The sequence below is a fragment of the Mustela putorius genome, unplaced genomic scaffold (assembly GCF_011764305.1).
Source record: "Mustela putorius furo isolate JIRA1106 unplaced genomic scaffold, ASM1176430v1.1 tig00000460_pilon_pilon_pilon, whole genome shotgun sequence".
Taxonomy (NCBI): Eukaryota; Metazoa; Chordata; class Mammalia; order Carnivora; family Mustelidae; genus Mustela; species Mustela putorius.
The window spans coordinates 7,075,344-7,101,410 of NW_025421389.1; the positions used below are offsets into that span (position 1 = coordinate 7,075,344).

A 26,067-nucleotide genomic window follows, 5' to 3' on the forward strand; every position below is an offset into this window, starting at 1 on the left:
CAATGGCCTGGTTTCGGTTGGTTTGTTCCCCGATCTTATTGCTATTTAAATACAGTTTTGATGATTTTGTTTGCTTTAGAGGAAGAAAAAAAAGATTCATGAAAGGTATAAAACTGCATATTATTTACCCCAGAGAGGAGAACAGTCCCCCTAGTAAATATGCATTGAAGCATTTTTATTTGTATTTGTATTTTTTTAAGGTGTTTAAATAGACCCAGTAGACCGTAATCTCTCTTTTCAGAGTTGGTGCCATCTATTGATTAAATATGTATTTATACATTTCTTCTTCTTCTTCTCTTTTTTAAATAAAAGAGACATATTTTAATCATATAATAGACCTAGAAGAATTGATCAGTAAAAATACATATTTATGTGTTTCCTTAAGGAAGATTTTATTAAGCATATGCATTTTGAAAACTAAAATATTTCTTAATATATAGATGTTTGTTAAATGTGAATTTAATTAAAGGTACAGGATGAAGGCATGTGTGTATTAGGAAATATTTTGGTTGAATAAATGTGATTTTTTTTTTTTTTTTGATTGGGGGAGAGGGGCAGAGGGAAAGAGAGAGAGAATGTTAAGCAGGCTCCATGCCCAGCACAGAGCCCAATGAGGAGCTTCATCTCACAAGCCTGACATCATGACCTGAGCTGAAATCAAGAGTCAGATCTTAGGACTGAGCCACCCAGGTACCCCTAAATGGGACGTTTTCAGAATAAAAATCTTATTCATAGTAAGTAGAGAGAAAACCATGAAACTTTGGTATATGAAAAGCCTAGATTTCTCTGTCACTCATTAGCCTTGAAGAGGGAACTTGGGGGTTTCTATAACCCAGTCTATTTTTTTTTTTTTGAAGATTTTATTTATTTGACACAGAGAGATCACAAGTAGGCAGAAAGGCAGGCAGAGAGAGAGGGGGAAGCAGGCTCCCTGCTGAGCAGAGAGCCAGCTAGATCCCAGGACCCTGAGATCATGACCTGAGCTGCAGGCAGAGGCTTAACCCACTGAGCCATCCCAGGACCCTGCGATCATTACCTGAACTGAAGGCAGAGGCTTAACAAACTGAGCCACCCAGGTGCCCCCAGTCTATTTCTTTACCTGTGGAATAGGGATAGAAATGAGGGGAAAAAAACACACGTGAAGTTCCTAGTATTGTGTCCGGTCGAATAAAGGTTGATGTCTTTTCCAAGACATGGGTTCACGTCTGTGCCCTATGCTTCTCAGGAGCCGCAGAACCTAAATGACACTTAGCACACTGTTGTCATCAAGGGGAATGCCCGTTGAGGGCGTAAACTCCTCTCCCCTCCTTGTGGTTATAACCCTGTTAGTGAAGGCAGGCCTGGACTCAAACCCTGGCTCTATGCCTAAACATCTCTATGACTTTGTGGAAGTTATTTAAAACTCTTTGAGCACTATGGGAATAATCATTATTGAGAAGATAAATAGGGGTTATATGAAGCCAATAACAGAGGACCTGGCACACAGATATTAAAAAAAATGAGAATACTCAATATTATGATTTTTTTTTTTTTTTAAGGAAAGCTTTAGAAACAGAAAAACCTGGGTTTGCAATTTGACTGTGTCCTTAGGTAGCTGTGTGACCTTGGAAAAATTGCCTAACCTCTCTGAATCTCCGTTTCCTCATCTCTCAAGAAATTATAATGATGCTTTCTTGGAAGACAAGGTTTTGGGTAAAAATATTTTTTAAAACCTAAAAAAATATTTTTAAAAACCTTGGTTCACAGAGGGTGCAGAAGTGATATCTGTGACTTGTATAAGGCCACTGATTGCCAGGCCTGACTAATTTTTCTGTTTCACACCCAGCCCCCTGCATTTCCTCTCCCATTACTAGTCCGGTCAAATCTGGGCCAGGCCTACTAACAAGTACCCCTGCCTCAATAGACCCTGTGTACTTTTCCCAGATTAATTTCCAGAAATACACTTTCCCTTATTCATAGTGATTCCATGCTCAAAAAGAAATTAACTTTCTTTTTTTCTTTCTAGCAATAGTAGGGAATTTCTAAATGTCATTGTTCTAGAATTCAAGGCCTTTTTCACTCTGTCTTCCATTTACTCCCCAAAGTCCTCTCCCAGTTTTTCCCCAAAGGGTTTCTGACTGTATCTGCTCTGTTTCTTCATCTTGGAATATCCGTCTAATTTCTCTGGTCTCGCCGATCCCCACCCTTTGCAAGTCAGTTCTGTTCTCTAGAAGATCCAGTCACTTGTTATAATTTTGATAAACCTCTGTAGGATTCTAGTATTGTTCAAAGCACTCCCAGATCAATTGTCTGTAAATGCCATGTGTGTAACTTCGGTGTGTAGATTTTGACCTTATTACTTAGTGTGTGTCCCATTATCTTCTATTTAGAGCCAAAAGATGTGTTAATTTTTGCCTTCAAATATACTGTAGACCCTTTCCAAACAAGAGCAAATCATATCCCTCATACCCCAGCCTTTAAAAAGGACTTTATATTAAGTACATACTTTGTAAGTACCAGGTGATGATTATTTATATTCATCATATGTTTTCTACTTAACTCATAAAGTTTCAGACTTGTTTATAAGGAGGTAAGGAATTAATTGTCTCACTTCTTTAAAAGCAAATGGGCTTCATTTTGCAGAAAGGAAGGAGCTCTGTTAGACTAAAATGACTTGCTGGCGATTGGTTGTAGACATAGAAACTGTGGCGTTTGCTGTAGGACAGACTTGTGTTTGAATCCTGGCTCTCATTAGCTGCGTGGCCTTTAGCAAATTGCCAAACCTCTCTGAACCTCAGTTTTAGCCTGTTAAAATCCAGGAATAATAATGCCGACATGGCAGGACTATGGTGAGGATTAATTAAAATAATACGTGTGAATATGTGTGCTATAGTAGGTACACGGGAGATGTTAGCCATTGCGGTGGAGGGGAGGAAGAAAGCTCTGACACAGGCGACAGCACTCAAGATCTCCAGCCACGCATACACTTCAATCTGGGAAGGGGTCCAAGCCTCTGCGGGTCTTTGGGGGACACTCTGGGATGGAAATAGTGTTATATATATCTGCCCAGTCCCTTTGGTAAAACCTAGTGTGGTGTTCTTATCACAGATCCTCAAGGTTCAAAGGATATTTCGCGGGTAGCATTTACTCAGCAAGCAAAGTGTACCACCCATAAGCATGCTTTAGGGAAGGCTACAGGCTGTTTTAGAGCAGGTACTGAGCAGGAGAAATTCTGAGGTATATCACACCCAGAAATACTGTGGGACAGGCTAGACTGTGAAAGGGAAAAGCAAAGACAGAAAGCCACAGGTATGCTTCCAGGCCTCCTCTTGAAGGCAGCCTCCAATTACTCTGGCAAGTTTCTGCTTCCTTGAGATCTAATCAGAATATATCCCTGCCTATACTGTAATCATAGCAATTGTTTGAGCTTCTATAGCATCTTGTCTTGGTAGAGTTTCAGAATGCTCTAATTGTGGGGAACTGGCCAATTCTCTGCATTCTTTGTGAAAAAAATCTTAACGCACCCATCTTCCTGCTGGGAAAACTGAATTCCTTCCAAGTGCTCTTAATAGCAGAATTGGGGAGCGAGGTGCAGATTTAATTGTTTCAGTGTTCCTGTGGGTTACAGCTCCTTCTGGCCCCCTACCTGGAGACCTGGAAGAAGGAACAATGATAAAGAATTAGCGTGGGCTTTAGTCACATTTCCTTTTTTGTTGTGCCCTGAGCCCTGCTTGGGTAAGGATGACACCAACAGTTCCAGCCTCCTCCCCACTGCCCACCGAGGCGCTCGTGTGTGCCCGCAGAAGCCATACACTGGCATACTGACACAGACACCCGTGCACACTGCCGAGCTCCGGGTGAGAGGTGATGAAGGGACAGGCTTCAACTCCCCTTGGAGTCAAGCCTCCCAGATAGGAAAGCCTCCGGGTGTCGCTCAGCAGAGTGGAGCCAATGCGTGCCTTGGAGGAGGTCTGCTCTGAGCCCTGTACAGATTGGTGCTGATGATTCTTACCAGTTGTGTGTATGTGCAAGAAAAAAAAAATCAGAGAGGCTGCCTGCCTGCTCCCATCTCTCGCGCGCTCTCTCTTGCTCCCTCTCTCTTTTGCTCTCTCCCTCCCTTTGCAAACATTGGATTTAAACCTGCTCAGAATTCAGCACAGAGGAAGGCAGCCGCGGTAGCAGCAGCAGAAGCAGTAGCAAGCCCAGCAGCTGAGACACCACAGCCTCAAGATGTACCACCCCGCCTGCTGGATCGTCTTCTCCGCGACGACCGCCCTGCTCTTCATCCCAGGTACCGGGGGAAGGGGTCCGTCTATTCCTGGGGCGATTTGGAGGTATTAGAGCATTAGAGGAAGGGGGAAGGAGGAGAGCCCAGGAGCAAGAGAGGGAGTGGGAGATGCATGTGGGGGAAAGAGGTAGGCTTGCTGTATGCACGCACACACATCCGCTCCTCACTCACACGCATGCAGATGCTTGCAGCACAGGATTTGCTCTCTGTTCCCTGTGATGCGATCCGTGAGCTGGGTTCGAGAGCTGCACCGTGCTGCGAGGCACCGCTGTTTCTCTGCAAGGTACCAACTAGCATTAACCAGTTGTGGTCCCAGGGGTAAGAGAAGAGGGGTTGAAACTCCCAGTCGTAAATCCTTCTGGCCGCTTGTGTTGGGACCTGCAGGACAGATGGAGCACCCTTATTTCTGTCTCCTGGTTTCTCTCTGTTTCTGAATCAGTCTCCACCTCTCCTGGTCCCCTGATCTCTGTTTTTTCCAGTCTCTCTGCCTGTCTCTTTTCTCTCCACTGCTCGCCCTCCACCCCTCCCTCCCCCCTCCCTCCTGAACCTGGTCTCCCCACTCTCTGACTCCAGCTCCTTGCTCTCCTGATCCTCCTCTGCTCCTGCATTTCCTGTCTTCACACAGTCCGTCTACCACCCCTCACCCTTTCTTTATCCTTCCGCCAAATGGGCAGATGATGCCTTTGGAATCTACAATCTACTCACTGTCTCCTCCTACTCCTCACCTGGGAAATGTGTATTTCCCGTGACAGAATTTGGCTATGTTCTCCTGGGGGAAGACTGGGAATCGGGATTTACCTGATTCTCCTCAGCATCTTCCCTACCTTATCTAGTGATTTAGATGTGATCCTACCTATCACAGCAGTTACTTGTTTGGGGAAAACAAATCTGCAGTGACACAGGTAAGATGCTGCAATCCTACCAGAATGAGCTTAATGGAAGTGTTGCAAAACCCAACACGTTCTAATAGATTTGATAATTGCACGCGTGCTGTTCGCAAGCAGACAACTGAATGCCTGCAGGCATCCTCCAAACAATGCTGAAGGGACTGGGTTATGCTTGCCAAGGTTTTAGGCAGCATCAAAGTGTCTGTGGGGTTTCCATACTAAACCCCAAACCAGTAAGGATTTTCTTTTCCCTCCTCACATCCCCCCCCAACAAATTGAAATACATGCATTTGGGTAAACATTAGCTTAATGTAAAATCCCATACATATATACACAGACGCAAATTCTGAGATTCTTAAACCCTACATATCCTGATATAGGTAGAATGCATAATTTTATATTTTTTTAATTGAGAATCCCTTGGTTTTGGTTTTTATTCTCAAGACATTAAAGCCCTAATATTTCTAAGGACCAGAGTGAAATTAGAAAAACAAAAGTTTACTGGGGAGAAAGAAGAGAGAAGGGACTTAAAAAAAAGAAAAAAAATCCTTGTATGATGTTTTCCAGGGTTTTTAAAAAATCATACTTCTTGTAGCAGGGATGGCTCTGCAGAATCGTGTTTCCAGCTGTTCTTTAGGCTGAGAAGTTCAGAGTGCGTGGTGCTGTCATTCTTCTGCAGATTCCAGCCTGGGAGGGGGTTTTGGCCAGACAGGGTTCAGGGGAGAAAGGCAGGACAGGCAGGGAGCACTCAGTACCTGCTCCAGCCTGATAGAGGGAGCCAGGTGGGCACTCTGGGTCCAGTGTGAGAAGACAAACTTTCCTGTGTGTGCAACTTCCCTGACTGCCTGGCAGCCCCTGGGGCCTCTTGGTGCCAGACTGCCTTCCTCCCCCTGTGCTTGGGCCCAGACAGGAAGAGCTGCAGAGCTCAGTACCCCCTCCCCAAGGGCTCTTGCCTGTGGGTTTGCTCTTCCTCCAGAAAGGGATCAGAAAATTATACCTCAAAATGGGAGGGGGTGAGTCCTAGCCAGCTGAAGCTGCATTGCAGTGCACCCTGAAGGAATCAGGGTGAGACCTCCCTCTAGAGGTCCCGCGGCACCCGCAAACGCAGCTCCACTCCATTGGTAGGGTGTTGACCTTGCTTGCTGGAGAAGCTTCTGTACCTAAAGCCAGCTGTGCTCAAGGGAATGACCTCAGCCTTCCCAGCCCTTCTGCCCTCCCCAGAATAAAGTGTGGTGGGCAGGAGTGAGGGCAGGGCACAGGGGAGAGCCTCGGGTCACTTGTGCTCAGAGGCTACTCTGCTAACTGTGCCAGGAGTCCGCCCTGAGATGTCTCCCAGGGAGAAGGAAAGGTTGGCTTTGGGTAGCATGTGTGGAGAGAAGGAAAACACTTCATGAGGGGTTTCTGTGGGACCCAAAAGTTCTGATGAGCACAAATGGCTTACTTGTGACTTCTTCCTCCTTGCTTCTCTTACTTCCTTCATCAGGCTTTTAGACTTTTCTTTTTCTTTGTTTCAAATGATGCTTTTTCTCCCATCGGGATTAACACCAGCTCATTAGCCACCTCCTTTTCCTGTGTCTTAAGACAGAGGCTAATGCTATAGTAAAACCCTGACCTGGTTAGGCCTTGATGCCATTTTATTCTGCAGCCTTCTATATCTTGGTAAACATGCCTCCATCCCAGAATGATTTTAAGGTGAATATTGTCGCCTCTTGGTGCCTTCCAGGGAGAGACGATGGTCATATATGGCTTTTCTAGGCTGAATCTCAGGGATAGGAAAGACAGTAACAAGTGGAGAATGTAATGAACCCCCATCCAAGATGGGGAGAGGACTTATGTTGACAACTGAAGGGTCGCATTAGGGTCATACTAGGGCTTGAGACATTTGAGCTCCTGAGCTTTTGTGGTCCTAGGTAGGAGGAGAGATGGGTCTAGGCAGAGAGAGCCCTGTGGATCTTGGGTCTGGGGGCTTGGTGGAAAGATGAGTAACTTGGAGGAGCCAGCCCTGAGAAGCCTGGAGGGAAGGACATTTACATTCAAATCACGGGGTGGGGTTGGGTGTGGGGTGGGGGAAAGAGATTAAAATGCAGAATCCCTGCCCCCACCGCAGACAAGCATCTTTAACAAGCCTAGCAGAACCTTCTGAAGCACTGTAAACCCACTTGGTCTGCACTTTAAAATCTGTGTGTCTGTGGCCTGCAGCACTCGAGTAGAAACTCTTCTTCTGCCTGCCTTTTCCCTTCAGGTTCAAAACTTGGCAGGATGGTATGGGAATGGAAGTGAGGCTGTGTTGCTGTGTTTAGTGGTCAAGGCTCAGTACCCTGGAGCACAGCACAGCCCTTCTTTTCTCAAGTTCAGACCGTTATCTCCTGTTTGTCCCCTTCTCCCTGGCCGATCTTGCTTGTGCCTCCTATGCCGTGATTCGAAGCAGGACAGTTAGCTGTAAAACGTCCCCCTCCACCTGGGCTGGACTCAGTTGTGTTCCATGCGCAGATCTGTCAGCTTGGATTCACAGCCACAGCCACATCCTCCCTTATTTAATCATGCTTGGTCTGAAAGCCCTGGATTCACATAGACAGCTCTGTCGGGTGTAGGGGTCTTCCTTTACCCCCACATACATTCTCACATCTTCCTGTAGGAAAGTGCCCTGGCTCTTGGGTTCCTTGGGCTGGAATGCTTGGCTTTGGGTGAGTCTTGGGGTGGCATCTAAATTTCCATGAATTCTTTCCCCATGGCCAGCACAGAATTGAGGAGCTGGCTAAGTTTGCCTGGTTTGCATGAGGGACTCAAGAGAAGAACCCTTTGCCATGGGAGAATCCCAGCCCTAGACTCAACTATAAATGAGATATGAGATATGGACAAGGATTGAGCACCCAGTTATTCTCAAGACTTCGTCATCCTTCTGCCAATCATAGATTTGTGCCCCTCTGCCCCAACCTACCCTGTAGCCCTCGATCCCTTACAAATGATGGACATGTTAATAAGGTCGGGCTACATGCTGTCAGCGCTCAGGATTGGCCCAGTGGCAATAGCAGGCCTGAGAAGGAGACAGGTGTCGGGAGCCTCATAAAGATGGCTTTTTCAGTAGCCTGGAGCCAGGCAGCATTGCTCAACCTGAGATTAATCAGAGATCCCGAATAGCTTGAGGTTCTTGTGTGTTGCTTCAGTCCTGTCTGCTCTGTGCTTTCTGTCATTCTTAGAACCTTCCGCCATGTCTCTGTAGCCCGGAAAATTACAGAATAAGATTCTTGAGACAGTTGGCACTTGCGTGGAGTTCGTTATGTAGCAGCTCTGGGCCTCAGCCTCCCACATCAGCTACTACTCCTCCTGCTCCCTGTCTTCAACCTGTGTCAGAGGTTCACGGGGCAGAGTGTGAGTACACTGAGATGGGACTTCCCCTAAGCCTCTAAGAGTGCGAAAAGCAGAGGACTGAGACCTGGGAAGGAGTTCTTTGAGGTTTTGGTTGACTAAAGGTATTCCCTCAAATCTCAGCCTACCAATCTGTAGAATGGGTTCTAATTATGTATGCTTCCTATTTCCAGTTGGACAGAATAGCCAAAAGTCTAAGTTAGATGAAAACAAGTGGAACATTTCTGAATTTTTGTCACTGAAAGCAAAGACAAAAGCACCTCATTACGGTCTCCTAACAATAGGGCAAACAGCGACTTGCACGTAGATGGAGTGAGAACCCCTTATCGCGGAAGAAGGAAGAAGATGAGCCAGGACCATACCAGCTCACCTGTGACACAGTCTTTACCACAGTGATGAAAATCATCTGAATGTAATTCATCCATTCACTTATCCAGGAAGACAGGTTCTAATTAAGCAAAATCTATTAAGTAAGGTACTCTCCTGCCCCAAGAAACATAGATCCAGTGAAACAGGAAATTATTCAGCATTCTCCTTTTGGACTCCCAATGAGATATGCATGCTGACTTTGAGCTTCCCATGCCTTAGTTTCTCTGCATTGAAAACTAGAGCAGCAGACATGGCTCCATGGTCTCCCAAAACAGTGTTTTGCAATATTTTGGGTGGGCTGTTATGGACATGGACTTGCTTATGAGCCTTGGACAGTGGTACTCCAGGAGCCCCATCACCCACGGCCTATGTACTATGACTTTCCTGTCCCTGGCTCACTGGAGAGGGGCCCATGGCCTGCTGCCATCTGCTCGCAGCTGGTTAGGGCTGGGGAGAGAGGACAGAGGGGAAGCAAAGCCTGGCTATTCCTGTCAGTGAACTCAAGTGTCAGCCCACAGATGGCCTGTGGCTGCTGACAAGCCAGGCTGTCAGAAGCGGTGGATATTAGCACCTCTGGATGTTGAATGACACCTTCCAGACACAGGGGCTGGGCAGGCACTCATAGGAGGGAGACAGGCTGGCATGAGCTTGGGTCAGCTCTGCTCTCGTCTCCCACTCCTATCCCTGCTATAGACACCAAGCTCCTGGGGACATTTGTCCCTCTTGCCTTTTTATGCTGCTGGTGGAAGGCTGAGACTTGGACTTTGCTTCTTAATCTGCGAGGCCTTGGTTAACTCTGCCTTTTCCTGGAGGGTAGGGGGTGGTAACACAGAGGGGCATGGATATCATTCCATTTACCAGATTTCTATACCACTCTGTTCTGTACTCCAAAACAGTGGTGTTTGTAGGGTGAGGGGCAAAATTGAAAGTTCTTCTGGGGTGGAGCAAAATATAATCCTATAACCAGAGAAAAACTTTTAAGACAATTGATTTCTATTCCCTTCCTATTGGTGTGTGAATACATATTCTCTCCGGTCTTCACCTTCTCCTCCTCAAGTCAATACACACACACACACACACACACACACACACACACGCAGATGAGAGTTTAGCTACCCTCAAAATCACATTCACAACTTCTTAAAGAAAGCAAGTTACTTCCTCTTGACTTCTATCTCTGTCCTTCCAGAACTCGCTGCTGTGGCCTCTAGGCCTTGGTGCTCTCCCTGTGGGCACCTAGAGCAAGGGGCCTGCAGGCTGCTTCTACCAGATAGAGCCATACGAAAGCATGTGTGTGTGCTTCCCCCTAGTGATGCAGAGACCCCCTGCACATTGGCCCACTGGCCCCTGGGCTCCAGGGCTGCTGCTGGAGGCAGGCCTTGCACTTGTTTGCTATCTTTTCCCTCCCACCCAGACCCCTTGGTGCTGAGACGCTAGGGACTACCCTGCAGTCACTAGACTAACTTAATTAAATGTTTGCAAAATGCTTTGAGACACCCCTGGGCAATGTGCTGGGTAAGTGCAGAGCATTATCATTATGATGCAGGCACATTCCCTTTAATGAGCAGAGATGCTGTGTAGAGAGACCCCTGGAAAGGCCAAGATGAATCGATGCATTAGGACACAGGCCATTGATTGGAATGGCTGCTTGTATGTTTGTGGGGGATGCTAAGTGACAGTCGGATGACACACTCAAATCCAACATGGAGTAAACCAGCATGTTTGGCATTTCAAGGGACAGACTGTCTGAAATGGTCTGAGTGGTCATTTTGGAACCTTTATTCCCAGGGCATTTTCACAGGCTTTATCATTCATGGGAGTTTTTGCCTAGTGATTATACTTAGTGTGTGAGTATAGTTTTTGCCTGATGGTCCCAAGCTTTATGGTTTACCTGGAGAATTTTTCTTTGGCCTCATTTGTTCCTCAAAGTCACTGTGACATAGGCCAGTCAAATATTGACCCCTTATCTTTGCTTTGCTTGAAACTCTAGGTAGACTTCTGGTTGCCTTTAGAGTCCAAAGTACTCAGCATGGTCCACCTGCCTTAACCAGCCCCTGGTCTCATTTCATCTCACCTCACATCTCTCTCCCCTCCCAGTTCATGGCTCTAACCACTTGGGACTTGATCCATTCCCCAAACACACCATGTTCTTTCTTTCTTCGAGGACTTCATCTATGAGGTTACGAGGCCTAAAAAATTCTGATCCTCTTATCGTGCTGTTTCTGGCCAAACTTTCATTCTACCCTTCAGGGCTCAGCTTAACTATTGCTTCTCAGAGATTCTCCATGCTCTAAACTAGGGTAGATCTCTCTCTTTATTATGCAAGTCCACGAGACTGGGTTTCTTCTAACACTGTGAGTCCCTGTATTCTAAAGTAATTCTTTGTTATAGGTCTCTTTACCTCCCTGGACCATGGTCCATAGAGGTAGTGAACACACTGTTTGGTTCTCCAGCACATCCTAAGTGCTTAACACAATGACAGTTATTAAATAAGGGCTTCAAAAGTATTTGTTGTTTGGATAAGTGAGTGGGTGAATTGAATGGACAAACGAACAGGTAATCAGCCAAGGTCACACAAATACCAAGTGTCAGCTTATCTATTCTATCATTCTGTTTCATCCCATTGAATGCTCAAAGGCATCTGGGACCCTGGGTCTCAGCCTACCCATCCGCTTCCCCATCTGCTGAGTGAGGACAGAGAGGCATGGAGATGTGCTCTGCTAATGGGAGATGGAAATGTGCGAAGAATGCTTATAATGATTACTCACTCCAGTGTTCATGCTTGTCAATAAACACCAGCTCCAAGCTACCAACCAAACACATGCAGCAGTTCAGAATTGGAGCTGCATGTTTTCAGATCTCACATCACATGTTGCGACAGACACGACTGACAGTGAGAGTTGTTCCATAAACACAGATGTGGGCCCTGATGTGGGCTATTGGTTTAATGCAAACCCAAATACTTAGCAGATTTAATCAGGATGTCTGTTGACATGGCCCCAATTATTTGAAACTTAGAGTCATGCTTGTAGTGTCAACATTATACAATAGAAGGAAGACTTCTGTTGTTCACAAAAAGTAAAATGTTGACAGTGTAGGAGTGAGTTATATTTGAGCAAGTGATACTTATATGGGTTGATGTTCATATGGAAAAAGTATAAAGGGTCTCAATGAATCAAAGGAAATTGATAAGGGCCTTTCTCATTTCTTATACCCAGTCATTTTTTGTAGCCCTGCCTATTTTAGACTTGTCATGTCATGGTTGTGGGATTCTGAATACCAGGGCATCTTGTGTTATTCATCTCAGAGTGTTCTAAGTGCCAAGCACATTAACTTACTTGACATGTTATTTATTGAGTGATTGTTATGTGGCAAACACTATGCTAGGCACTGATAATGTGATGCCTGAACAAAGATCATTATGGTCCCTGTTCTTGTGAAGTTTATAGTCTAGTGGGCTAGACATACATCAAATAGATACCTGTATGGTTGTGAAATCACAACTGAGATAAGACTTTGGAAGGGAAAATGTATGCTGCTGTGATTGCCTGTAAGGAGGGCTTGATATTGCCAGGGAGATCAATGAAGCCTTTCCCATGAAAGAGACAACAGGGCTGAGATCTGAAGGATGAAGAGTGAAAACTACTCAAACCCAAGGGAGGAGGCAGAGGAAGGGGCAGAGTGAACAAGATATGCAGAGACAACATAGGAGAAGGGGTCAGCGGACATTCTATTCAGCTGCATGGAGAGGTAGGGAGTTTGGTGTAAGATACATTGAGAGAGCTGGGAAGGGATCAGAAGATGCAGCCTCTGCCCACACGAAGCTCATGTTTATCATTTTGGTCTTTATTCTAGAAGTGATGGAATACCACTGATATGACTCATGTGATGAGGGTGAAGATCATGAGTTATATGTTTGAATCTTGTTCTTGTTCCATTTGCAGAATGGATTAGAGGCGAGCAAACATGGAAGGAGGTAGGTCAGTGGGAGGCTACTGCAGTAAGTCAGATGGGAAACCACTGGTGGTGGGTGAAATGGGGAGACATAGATGACCTGAGAGCTGTTACAGCAATGTCATGGGTGTGCCTTATATGTTTGAAATATCGAATCTAAAAGTAAACCCATAATAGGTACTGACAGTCCTTTGGGGGAGCATTGAGAAAAGTATCTGTCCTCAAGTTCTTGCTCACAAACCATCTATTTCAGTTTAGGTGTACTCTTGCGGTGAGATAAGGAATAGATTATTTTTGGAAATTCCATCATTTCTGGAAGTCTAATGATCTCAGCTCCTTAACTCGTGTCCTCTCAAGGGTTTAATGTGGAAGTTTAAGATTATATCACTCAACTCCCCAATCCATCAGAAGGATTACAAAGAGCTCTAGCTGTGTTAACTCCTAGATTTGCCCCTGATTATTTTCTCCTGGAATAAATCAGGGATATTAGAGAGAGGTTTTGATTGGACTTGAGTGATTTGGGGGGCACAAAGATACAACCATTTCTCAAATATTATCAAAATGATAGGAAAGAATGCATGACCTCTTCCCAAGATCAACTACCTGGATAAATTACAATAATTTATTTTGAAAAGTAAAGGTCATTGGAACTAAGAAGGCTCTTAGAGATGATCTAATCAATTCCTTTCATTTTATCGATGAGACCACTGAGGCAAAGGGGGTCCAAGTATCTTATTCAAGGTCACATTATCAGATAGTGACTGAGCCAATGTTTGAACACAGTTTTCAATAACCTGTGTTCATAGCTTGCCTGATGTCATTTCAGTGTGATAGTGAAGGGCTGAGCTGAACTTTGTCCCCCTCTCTGGTACACTATTGGGAAATGAACTAACTTGTAACCTTGGTCACTACTCTGTTTCCCTGAAACTCTCTCATCATAGTGCACAAAGAACAGGGCAACTCCACAGTATCTTTTGCCCAGTGATTAAGGTGAGGGGTCAAGAAACAAAAGAGAAGCCTTGTCCTTTTCAGAGGCTTTCTTACACTTTGAAGGACCTTTGTAACTGAACTGGGAGACATCTTAAAATCAATCTTTTCTTGATATGCAGAATGATATGCTCAGGGTAGTACAATATCAAATTTCAGACATGTGTCCACCTGACTTGCTTGGTCTATACACTATAAAAAACACCTGCCTTTATCATCACTATACCATCAAAATATCTATTTTAAACTTATCTATTTGGTCTTGGCTCTGAACTAACCAAGAGAAACTCCACACTGAGAATGCCTGAGTCTTTATATTAATGATTCATGTTTAAATGGTGACTTGTAGTATACAAAGCACATTCATGTACATCCTAATTTTCCTGTAGCTAGTGAGTGAAAGAGCCAAAATATCCAGGTCTTTTTACTTCCTTACTCCTATACCATCACACCACCTTCACAATGGACAACATGGGTGTGGGTGCAGTGAAAACAATAGTTTCAAAGCAGCTGTAGACAAATGCGGAACAGAGAGCAAAAGCTATGCCAGGTATGATTAAGGGTGAATACAATGATGTATGTGACATGGTAGGATTGCTAAAACATGACAGTGATGGGGCCAAGCATCTATGGGCATTTCTGTTTCTAGGAAGATAGGCTTAAAGAAGGCTGTGGCTTCTCTGAACAAGCCAACCTTGTTCTTTTGAATAGCCCAGTGCCAAGGGATTTCCCACTCTCCTCAAAGAGAAGAGAATGTTGGAAGAGAGAATGTGGCAGATGGAAATAGCCCGTCAGCCTACAGGCTCCAAGAGAAGCTGGAGTTTCCTTGGGAGTCCCCTGGCTTTATCCCATGGAGAAGAGAATGCCCAGTCTTGCTTGGCACTGGGGTGAATTCCTCTTTGGGTGAGACCCAGATGGGAAAGGATGACGAAAACCTCTATTAGGAATCTGTATCTTTCCCTGATGGGCCTTACCTTCTTTTTATTCGGGGGCAAGGTCTTGGGAGTAAAAGGGAACTGCCTTACAATTGCCACCAATTTAGCCCCCATGATGTCCATGGAGCCAGGACTGCTTCTTTATTATAAACTAAATGACTGTTTCTTTTAAATTATTTAAAGTAGATAGTTAGGTCTCTACTATTACGTTATGGGAGAGTATGAAAGCACTGACCTAGGAAGTAAAAGACATGGCTCCATCCCTGCATTTATGAAATGGATGGCCTTGGCTTCAGCCCAAGTGAACCAAGTGGTACAGCCTCCCTAGGATTCTTAATCCTCTTTGAAGAACAGGATAAAAGAACCTTATTACCTACTTCCCAGGGTGGCTGGAAGGGTGGTAAGAAACACCTGGTAAATGTTCTACAGTTCTAGGCTGCGAGGTCTTATTGCATCACTTGGGTTGACCATTTCTGTCTGGGTATTTCTCTCTTCTTTTTCTGTGTCAGTGTCCTTACTCCTGATTTTCTGTCTCGCTTTGACTGTCATGGGTTATGGTTATAATTGGCAGTGGAGCATATACTAAATTGCCTGTGACATTTGTTTGGAGGAGGAGGCCTATTTCAGGGAATCCTGCATTCACTTCTTTAGTCTTAAAGCAATGTTTGGTTGGTTTTTCCTTTTTCCATAGAGAACACTGGGAAGTGTTTTGTGTTTCCCCAGCTGAGCTACTCTGGCCCTGCTGAGAATATAAACTCTGCTTTTTGGGTTGGAATGAAAGGGACCCAGAATGGGGTTGAGAAGAGCTCCAGTATGGACCCTAAAGTCAGGCAAAAGAGTGTTCTGCTGCCCAGTGAGTGCTAGGCCTGGGCTGATGACACCTGCCTCTTAGATGTGTTGTCTCAACTTAAAGTAGAGTTTCAGGGAGCAGTATGTGGATGAAGATAATACTTTTCTGGGAAGATAGGTCCTTTTTGGCTCTCCTAAACATATACTAGAGAGGGGATTGACTAATTCCTCCGCATATAGGCTGATTAATGAACCCCTAGAGATTAGATTCCTCTTTGCCCAGGCCTGAGGAGAAACTTTACAGCATCTCAGGACCCCACAAACCCATGCAGCCTATGCTGCACTGAATCCAGAATGAGATCCGTTGATTCACTGGTGTTGCTCAGATGGAGAAAGGGGTCAATCTCCTGAGTCACATACTTATCTTATACCCTGCCCTAACCCAATATGTTCAGCTTAAGTTGCCTCAGAAAAAGATTCAGCTTGAGAGGAGATGGTGAAATGGGCCGCAGTTCTGAAGAGGGGCCTTGAGACCAAGAATCTCCTCAGCACATGCTGCACTTGATCAGTCTTTCTGTCCATTTTGCTGGGATGTCTTCTGAGTAGCTAAAGCCTGTGGACTTTGATAAGCTAGGTCTCTGGAATAGAGTAGAGCTTACTTAAACCTTAACTGCATCCTGAGTCTTTATCTCATCTGGGGTGAGGAAGGGCCCTGCTCTAGAACACTTTTGGAACTAGAAAAAAATCATTTTTCATCAGATTCTAATATCTATGAAGATCCATAGGGCTAGCTTTGGATGGGCAGACTCAGAGTTGTAGGGCTGCACCATTTAGCTTTGATTTTGAATTGTGCAGTTCCTAACTCCCAGCCCTGGATCTCACTCATATGCATCGGAAGCTGTGTTGATGTGGTCAAGCTCCACAGAAACAGTGGATTCTTCTTTGGAAGCCAGTCATCCCAGGCAAAGCATGAAAGTCAGGCTTTTCTGATAGGCATATCCTTATAGATTAAAGGTGCCCAGAACCATTGACCATTTCCAGAGGTTAGACTTCCAGAAGCACCATTGAAGTGTATGTGCCTGTGAGGGCCACAGGTATCAAAAAGATAGCAAAATCAGATTTTATGCTGCAGTTGAAGAACAGAGTAATGGAAGAGAGTTTGGGGCGGGGGGTGGAGTCAAAGATACATAATAGCTTTCCCCACCCCTGTAAATGAATCCTACATTCTTTATTCTTCTTTATTTTCAATTCTTCATGACTATATTTTTCTGTTGCCTTTTGATGATGGCATCTGGGAAAAGGGTGATTGTGATAGATTTGTTTCAATGAAGAGAAAGCCCTCCAGTGTAACTTATCTCTTATGGCTCCCAGATGTTGGTTACAGGGCTTGGTTAGCTATCACCAGATCTCTCACTTTGGCCTGTGATTAGACTTCACTGTGTTCAAAGAAATGGATATATAAGAAGTATCTTAAGTACTCTCTCAAAAGTCTTTGAGGATTCCTCCTTTGTATTGCACTGAACATTTGGTGGTTGATATCAGGGTCAGTGTGAAGCCAGGGAGCACGTGTCAGAGCTGGAAGAGAAGTTAGAAGAAAGTGGAAGTATGCATTATTGAAAGTCAAAGACAGGACCAGACCACCAAACAAGAGGGTACAGGGACAGAAACAGAGGTGGAGGACGAGGCAGCCACCCAGCCAGTGGAGCTGATAATACATCAGGGAGAAGGAAATCAGCTCTGAATGTGTTGCTGCGTCAGAGCAGAGTACAATCTCAATGTTGAGGTGCTATATAGTGACTTTCAGCCACTGGCAGAAACACCTCTTGGGAAGACCCCTGCCCAAGATATCAGAGGGCACACTGTACAACTCAGAAATATGAAAAATGTTTAGGAGTAAGCACAGGGCATCTGGGTATGTGCAACAACTGCCTGTCTGCCAACCCCCACCTGCTTACCACCCACTCATATATGCATACATCACTCTTAAGCATACCTCTTCTTGATTAATCATTTCTGCTAGCAAGTTAACCACCCCTCTTTTCTTGGTTAAGCTTGCTTTTGTCCAAAGCCTACAGATTTAGTTGCAGCTAAGTAGATGAGAGTCTATCCCTCATTCTCTGAAAAAAAAGGATTCTCTTTTTGCTTTTGAAGGTTATGTCTTTGTAACATCAGAAGCAGAAATGTCATCGGACTCCACTTTGGAGTGAGAGAGGAAAGTATTGCTTCCTGGACCTGTGGTCTTCAAACATCATAGGATGTTAGAAATGGAAGGGAATTTAAGAACTCTTTAGTCTTCCTTGTTAATCTGATAGGTGATGCTTACCCAGGGGGGTATCCTTGCTTGTTCCCTCATCTATGGCTACAGGTGTCGCTTTTAAAAGCTGCCATAGTTATTAATCTACGCAGTTCTGCTAGGAAAATCCTCCAATCTCCAATCTCCTCTTCAGAAATACTTTACTCTTGCCTAGGAGGCTTCCCTTGTTCAGTTCTATTGCCGGGCTCTTCCATGGCTGTTTGGACTCTCCACACTGATGGCTTTGCTCAGGAGCTTGCTCAGCTCTAATTAGTTTTCTCCCCTCAAGATGATGCCTCTCAGATCGCTTCCCACAGCTCCATATCCTGCTGCCTATGGTGTTCTATTTGTGTTGTTCAGAGCCCTAAGGTTCTGATGCAGCTAAGTGGATGGGAGTCTATTCCCCACTCCCTGGCTGCAGCTGCCCTTAGCAACCAGAGTAGTTTCACCTTCACTTGTTTTGTACCATCCTTTTTGGCTTTAAAAAAAAAAATTAAGACCCACTATATTATCACTGGTCTCTGAACTTTTTTGTTTTAAAGCATGTACACATGGTGCGTTTATTCAGGTAGAAATGATAATATGTTGCCTTACATATATGATGACTAAAAATATAGGATAAAAATGAATAAAAATGGAATTCGAACATTCCCTTCCTTCACATCATTGTAACACTCAAACCATCCCTGGAGGCAAGAACCATGTTGGAAACCACTGCACTAAGTCAATCTATGTCCTTGGGATTAAAATCAAGACAGAAATGTCAAATCAGCCCTGGCAAAATGCTTCTAATTGCTCAGCTCTGGTTGCTTCTCTTTTGGGCTTAGAATGGGGATGTTTCCTTAGCCACAGATCACTCTGGATGTTGATACCATATGATTGCCATGGAAGACCCTATCCTGCAACATCTGCAATGTTCCTAAACCCTGTGATTGTGGTAAAAAAAAATAAGTAAATAAATAAATTACATGTCACTGGTTATAGACCAATATCAAGAATATTCTCTTGTTTATCAAAAAAAGACCATTGAGGGGCGCCTGAGTGGCTCAGTAGGTTAAGCCTCTGCCTTCAGCTCAGGTCATGATCTCAGGGTCCTGGGATCGAGCCCCGCATTGGTCTCTCTGCTCAGCAAGGAGCCTGTTTCCTCATCTCTCTCTGCCTGCCTCTTTGTCTACTTGTGATCTCTGTCTGTCAAATGAATAAATAAAATCTTTAAAACAAACAAACAAAAAAGACCATTGAAGGGAAATAAATGCAAAATAGACTTTAGAAGAAGAAAAAGCTGAGGCCAAGGAGCAGCCATTCCAAGTGCTCATGATTCTTCATCTCTAGAGTTCTCACTATTTTCCTTCTGTGCCATCTCTTCTGCAAGGACCACCTACTGTAGAGACACTGAGGTCCTAGCTTCCCTGACTTCGCTTGAGAGGAACACTTTCCTCTGAGGAAAAATCCAGCAGAGGAAGGGTTAGAATTTTTCAAAAGAGATATTATTAGGCTATAGTAATGCTCATATACCGAAAGGACTAACAATAAGGAAAACTGGAAAGGACACTCTTTCCTGAGCATAGTTTTTATCCTCAGGTGACTGAAGTCTTGTCCTGGTGTTGGTGGCAGCCATGAGAATATGTCTTTTAGATCTTTGGCTACAGTAAATACAATTGACCAACTGACCCAGCCTCAGCTCTCTCAAGTCCACTGTTAATGTGGGATTTGAGGCCGTGTTTCTCACAGGCTGCTCTCTCAGCCAGTGACTGAGTGGGACAGAGATAATAGGTCAAGTTCATTCTTGGGAGTCATGGTTTCTGCTGCTTTGACTTGAGGGTCCCCAAGGACCTTGCCAAAGTTTCCCTAGAACTTCATGGCGTTCTCTACTTCCACCACACTTGCTGCCTGCTGCCCTTCCCTCCTCTGCTGTCTCCCCACCAAAAAAAAACTCAAGGTTCTCCCAGCCTTGTCCACTTCCATTTCCATTTTCTCTCACAGATGTTTCCCCTAATAAGCGTCTTGCACATTTAGTCCTGCCTTGTTGTCTGGTTCTTGGAGGAGCCAGGCTAACACCATGTTGCTGGGCTGACAGAGCTAAGTAGGCTTGCAAGCCAATGTTTTGCTCCACATTCTAAACCTTCTTAGTTTAATATTATACCACCCATCCCACTCTGTGGAACTGAGCTAAGATGCATGGGCAGCACTGTGAGATCTGTGCAGTTTTCAGTACCAGTAGAAACTTGCTTTTTAGGGGAAAGTCCTAGGCAGAATCCGGAAGCTCTCTTTCTTGGAGGTCCTACTCTGACCCTGGAGTAAATAAGACATTTTAAAAACATGTTTCTCAAAATTTCTCTCCTGGGTTTCTGGTCTTTCTGGACTGATAATAAATGTGTTTCCTTCCTTTCTTGACACAGTTTAAGTCCATTTGGAAATCCAACCCACACCTTACATTCATTCCTCATTTTCCTGGTTTTTTATCTGGAGCACATTCACTCTGCAGCTCATAAAGCTGGTTTGACTCTTTAGTAATTCTTCACTGTGTAATTGTCATGGTTTTGTCTTAGCTTTTTGAACTCGGTTTTCCTAATGGCCCCATGGTATGGATTTTTTTTTTTTTTAAGATTTTATTTATTTATTTGACAGAGTGAGATCACAGTAGGCAGAGAGGCAGGCAGGGAGAGAGAGAGAGGAAAGCAGGCTCCCCGCTGAGCAGAGAGCCCGATGCGGGACTCGATCCCAGGATCTTGAGATCATGACCTGAGCCGAAGGCAGCGGCTTAACCCACTGAGCCACCCAGGCGCCCCCCATGGTATGGATTTTTAAGGTTGGCACTATTGACATTTTAGGCAAGATACTTCTTTGTTGTTGCAGGGTCTGTGCATTGTGGGACCTTTGGCAGCATCCCTGATGAACTCTGTCCATCATAGCACCCCTCAATTTGTGACAACCAAAAATGTGTCTACACATAGACAAAGGTCCCCTGGAGAACAAAGTTGCTCTGAGTTGAGAATCACTGTTCTATGGTTTTAAGTGGCCAATACAGTATCCTAGCAACCCCTCTAACTTATGTCAGTTGTCTTTCCTCCAGTTAATGAAAGATGGACTTCTCTTCTTATATTATAGACTGATTCTCTGACCTATTGTGGCTTCAAATCTGTGAGAAGCTTCTAGTTCTCAGCTTTCGTTTTGCTGAAAATTTTGTTTATTCAGAACCTGTAAATCAGGTTATCAGCTTCGCCATCTGTGCCAGGTGATTTCTGAGAATACTTTATATGAATGGTTAACCATAGAAAGATATTTGATAATAATAATTTTAGGAATAATAGTGGGCTTGTTCTCTGGAAAGGTAGGTATGGATTAAAACAGATAGGAACAATCTAAGCCATAATTATATTATTGGTCAGTTTAGCCGGACTGACTTTCTCTCTGAGCACACAATTTTCATTAACCAAACTGTTCCAGTAACTTTTCTTCAGGGCAGACTTAGATCTTAGCTTGAGGGTGGTCAGGAGTGAGAATGAGAGCCCAGATATGGTTCCTGTGCACAGAGACCTAAAACTGAACTAAGTGCAATATCTAGAAATTAGTGCATTGTAAATGATAGGATAGACCTGCGTACAATTGTGGCAGTGACGTTTTGAGATCAATTAAAAGTACTGTGCTGATTTGAAAAGAAAGGAGTCTCCTACAAATCAAGAAAGGGAAGGGCTGTAGATACAAAGCAAAGCAAAGCAAAACAAAACTCTTGACTAGAATTTCTGGGTTATTTTTAATGAAAGGAGGGATCTTTGGCAGAACATGGTCAGTCCTGCCCACAATTAGTTTGGTAACAGAGAATGTCAAGAGCTCCAGGTGAGGAGAAAGACACAGGTAAGGTGGAATGGAGCTGACAAAAACAAAGTAGGGATGTTTGATGTCTCACTCTTCCTTTAGGCCCTTCAGGAGTGACCTGTAGCCCAAAGCCTTAAACCCATATTCAAGAGGTCAATTGTCTTAGGGCTCCAAACCTAAGGAGCAGCTCAAATGACTCCCCTGTAAGTAAATATTGCAGAAAGAATACCTGACAATTATTTGGCCTTCCCTGTATTGGTTTCTCATTTTGCATGCAAGCCTCTTATGACCCCTTTTGCATACAGCGACAATGTTGGAGCTCTTAAGATTGTGCAGATGCCAGATGATGTGATCTATTTCTATGGCTCTGGGATGTCTATCTTATGGACTTGATCAGTCTTGAGGCATCTTTTTATCTTGCAGGATGTGTTCTCCAATTCCCTGTTACAGAATCCTTTACAACCCTAGGGGGACTTGTTGTGGAAGGACTGACCCTTTGGGATTCTGAATCACATCTTTCTTTCTATATTCAGCTGGCCCTGCTGGCCTGATTTCTCTGCTGTTATGTTGTCGACAACAATAATTTTAGAAGCTAAACTGTTAATTTCTGGGACCAAGCTTACTGATTAGGATCTTTTCAAGAGCCATTATAAATGCCAGATTTGGTTTAGGTAAAAACTACTTCCTTGTGAAACTCCACATACAATTAATGATTGTACAAGGTCATTTGTGTAGCTGGCGCTGGCTGAGTGCTTACTCCCTATTAGGCACTAGTGAACCAGGAAAGAAAGATGACGAAGCCAAGTTCACTGTCCTTGAGTGCTCCAGTCAGGAAGAGACAGTCCTGTAAAAACATAAACACATCGCAGAGTGTTACCTCTGCAATCTTCTGCATAAACTATCTTATGAAAGCATTTAAAGAAGGAAGAAACCTGCTTTCTCAGTTTCCTCATGGAGGCTTCCCAGAGGAGGGGACATTTGAGATGAGGAGATATATATATATATATATCACATTTATTTATTTTTTGAATTCTCTCACTTTTATTTCTGCAAACTTCTCCTCTCCCTAGTTGTTTCCCTATCATGGGAGAGTGCCAATATCAGACCAAGTCCAAATAGGAGCCAGCTAATATTGTCCATCCATTCCAACCATGGAAAATCTTGGAGGTCAAGGATGGAAGCTGTCCAGGCTTAAGGTGAAATGTCGTCTGAAATGAGGTTTTAAAGGAGTAGAGGACTACCTCATGGAGAAGCTGACCAAGAATTCCATTAACTAGATGCATTATTGTCTGGGAGTTCTCTGGGAAATAGGAAGTAGGAGGTAAAGCAGTGAGAGAGAAGTACTGAATTAATCTCAGACCTCCTCCAAAGTGCAGTGTTAAGAAAATGGCAGGACTTTGTAATCCAAGCAATAATGCTCTCACTGTGTTATAGATTTAGCTTGTGTAATTTAAATGTCAAAAAATACCTGATGGTGCTGGTGAAACCTGAACTTTCAATAACTTCACAAGTTTCTAAATGTCCATGTTATGAGTAGAGTCAAAGATGTAACCCCCTCCCCCCCTTTTTTTAATGTTCTGGACTTCACAAATTATCAGAGACATGGTGCATTTCTTTTCAGATTCTTCTATTTTGTTTCCTTCCAGATAGGCTTGCAACCTCTAGGTTTATGAATTCCAGAAAGCAGGACAAATAATATTAAATTCTTCTTTATGCCTTGAAGGATTTATTTTAATTACAGAGTATGTTCACATTTCAGGATAAAGGTATATTCTATTGCTCACTGAGTTCTTAAAAGTGAATTTACATGGCTATTGCTCTTTCACTACATTCACTCAACAAATATGTAGTGGGGGCCTAGCATGGGTCAAGCACTATTCTAAGACTTTGGGATTCATCAACAAATAAAACAAAGACTCCTGCTCTTAGGAAACTCATATACTAGTGGAGGAATCAGATAATGAACAATCAGCATAGTACTTAGGTACATTTTATAATATGTTAGAAGATTGGAAGTAATATAGAAAATATAATATAGAAAAGAGAAAGTATGGCAGAGTATGGAGACTGACTTGGAATACTGGGGAAGAGGGTTTTGATTTTGAACAGGGCAGGCAGCATTGAAAAGAGCATAAATGAGCAGAGACTGGAGGAGGGGAGGGAATATGCCAGGTGGATATCTGAAGGAAAAAGTTTTCCAGGCAGAAACACTGTTTAATGCAAAGACCCTATGGCACAAGTGAAGACTACCTACCATATTCAAGAAACAACAAGGAGGCAAGTGTAATAAGCCAAGTGGAGTAAGCAAATGGAAAGTAGTAGGAGATGTGGTCAAAGCAATAATGGGGGACCCAATTAAATGAGCCTTGTACCCCTCTGTAAGGAGTTTGGCTTTTTCTCTGAGTTAGATGAGGAACTTTTCCAGATTTTTGAGCACAGGAGTAACTTGACTTTAATTTGTTTGAAAGGATCATTCTGAATGCTGAAGGGTAGAAGCAAGCAGACCAGTCGGGGCAATGGTCGTAATCCAAGCAAAGGATAATTGTGGTTTGAGCTAGGGTGACAGCAGGTGAGATGGCAGAAGTAGATTTAGCTATATGTTGAAAGCAGAGCTACCAAACTGTCAGATTGAATATGGGGTGAGACAGAGTAGATCCAAGGGGGCACCATATATTTTTAACCTGAACAGCTGGAAGGATAAAGTTGACATCAGCTATGATGGAAATGTATGGGTGGAACAGGATTTGGGGGAAGGGTCAGGAGTTTATTTTGGACTCATTTTGAACTCAGTATGTCTACCAGGCATGTAGAGTAGGCAGTGGGATATAATGAGTTTGGTGTGCATGGAGTGGGGGTTGTGTCTGAGGCTAGAGGTCTACATTTGGTATTTAGATGATATTTAAAGTCACAAGGTTAAATGATCATACAGGGAAGGAATAGAGAGAAAAAAAAAAAAAAGAATTCCAGACACTAAACTCTGGAAAACTTCAACATTAAAAGAGGTCAAACAAATGTTTACAAAGAAACATGAAGAGCTCATCTATGATAACATGTGGGTAGGCTGGTAAATGGGTTAAGGCAACAATCAGTAGGTAAGTGACATACAAGCCTTGTTAGGCCCAAAATTCCTGATCATGTGTCATTACAAATAACTGCAGTATACAGCAGGTGGTGTTATTAAGGTACAGGACCCATTGATAATGCTGTCATAAATATTTAATACTATGGCATGAAAAGAAGCCCAATACTAGGGGAGACTAAGTCTATGCCCAGAAATGTTGAACATCACAAAGACGTTAAGATCGTTCAAGTTAAACAGCTTGATTTACAAATGAGGGGAGTCATGTGTTAGTGAGCTGATCTAACCAGGTTCACACAGGAACCTGCAGGACAACTGGATATAGCAATGAGGTCTAATGGTGTCCTGTTCAGAGTACTTTCCTCTCCACTCTCTTCCCTCTCACTGAGTGTCTACTATATAGATCATACCCAGGAGTTAATATTGTGAAAATCTGAAAGCCTTTCTTCTCTACCTGGAGCAGCCAGGCTTTGAGCCACAAACACAAACAAGGGGGCTTCCAGTCTGTCAGTCTTGGGCAACTCAAACTTGCATCTTGCAGATGTGCACTTCCTGCACAGTGACCAGGTTAGTGCAGGTTGAATGACTGCATGGATACATACCTACATTTTTAGAGGTGTAAAATTATAAGCAAAGCTTTAGCAGAATTCTCTGTTTAAAAATTTCTCCACGTGGCCTCAGTGCTTTTCCTATAGTCAGGGGTTTTGACCAGTGTGTCTGATCTGGAGAATGAATGTTGGCATGAGTTTGGTCCCAACAGCCTTCAAAAGGAGGTACCCAAGAGGTGATGCCCCACACAAAAAAGGCAGTCAGTAGATATTTACTGAATAAATATCCCGACGGGTGACTCCATCTTGTAGAAACATCTTATGTAAGCAGGTTAACTGGAGAGGAGAAAACTCTGCAATGTTGCCAATTACCCATATGCCCTTGGGCACTTTCTTCACCTCTCTGCGGCTTAGTGTTTCTGCCTAGAAATGAGATTGGAGCTGCTGACTTAGATCAATGGGAGAAGGTTAATTGAAAGCAGTCATAGAAAGCATAGAAGAAGATTTCAAGACAATACGTAAATGCTGAATGGCACTGTTGCCACTGCCAAATTGAAGAGAGGGGCCTTGGGTAAATCAGGAAGGAAGTGTTGGGAAGCAAAGCCTCCTTTTGTCTGTCCTGTCCTCCTGACTGGGTGGTAGTGAGGTGATGCCATGCAAGAGGTGGAAAACCCACTAAGCCTCCACCTCCTACTTTAGAAGCACTCAGCTCTTTCCTTGCTCTTGGGTGTGTGCCCAGCTGCATCCGGCATGAAGGCAAGAAGCTGCTGACACAGG

The 26,067-nt window shown here is 43.9% G+C and overlaps 1 protein-coding gene across 1 annotated transcript in view; it reads left to right on the forward strand.

The window, feature by feature from the left end:
* Positions 1 to 3,751: 3,751 nt before the first annotated feature.
* The window catches only part of OPCML (opioid binding protein/cell adhesion molecule like), a 1,096,764-nt gene continuing 1,074,448 nt past the window's right edge, over positions 3,752 to 26,067 (forward strand). Inside the window, exon 1 of the mRNA XM_004763940.3 lies at positions 3,752 to 4,270. Within this exon, the coding sequence (XP_004763997.1) occupies positions 4,210 to 4,270 (61 nt within the window). The 5' untranslated portion in view covers positions 3,752 to 4,209. The remainder of the gene's footprint in view (positions 4,271 to 26,067) is intronic.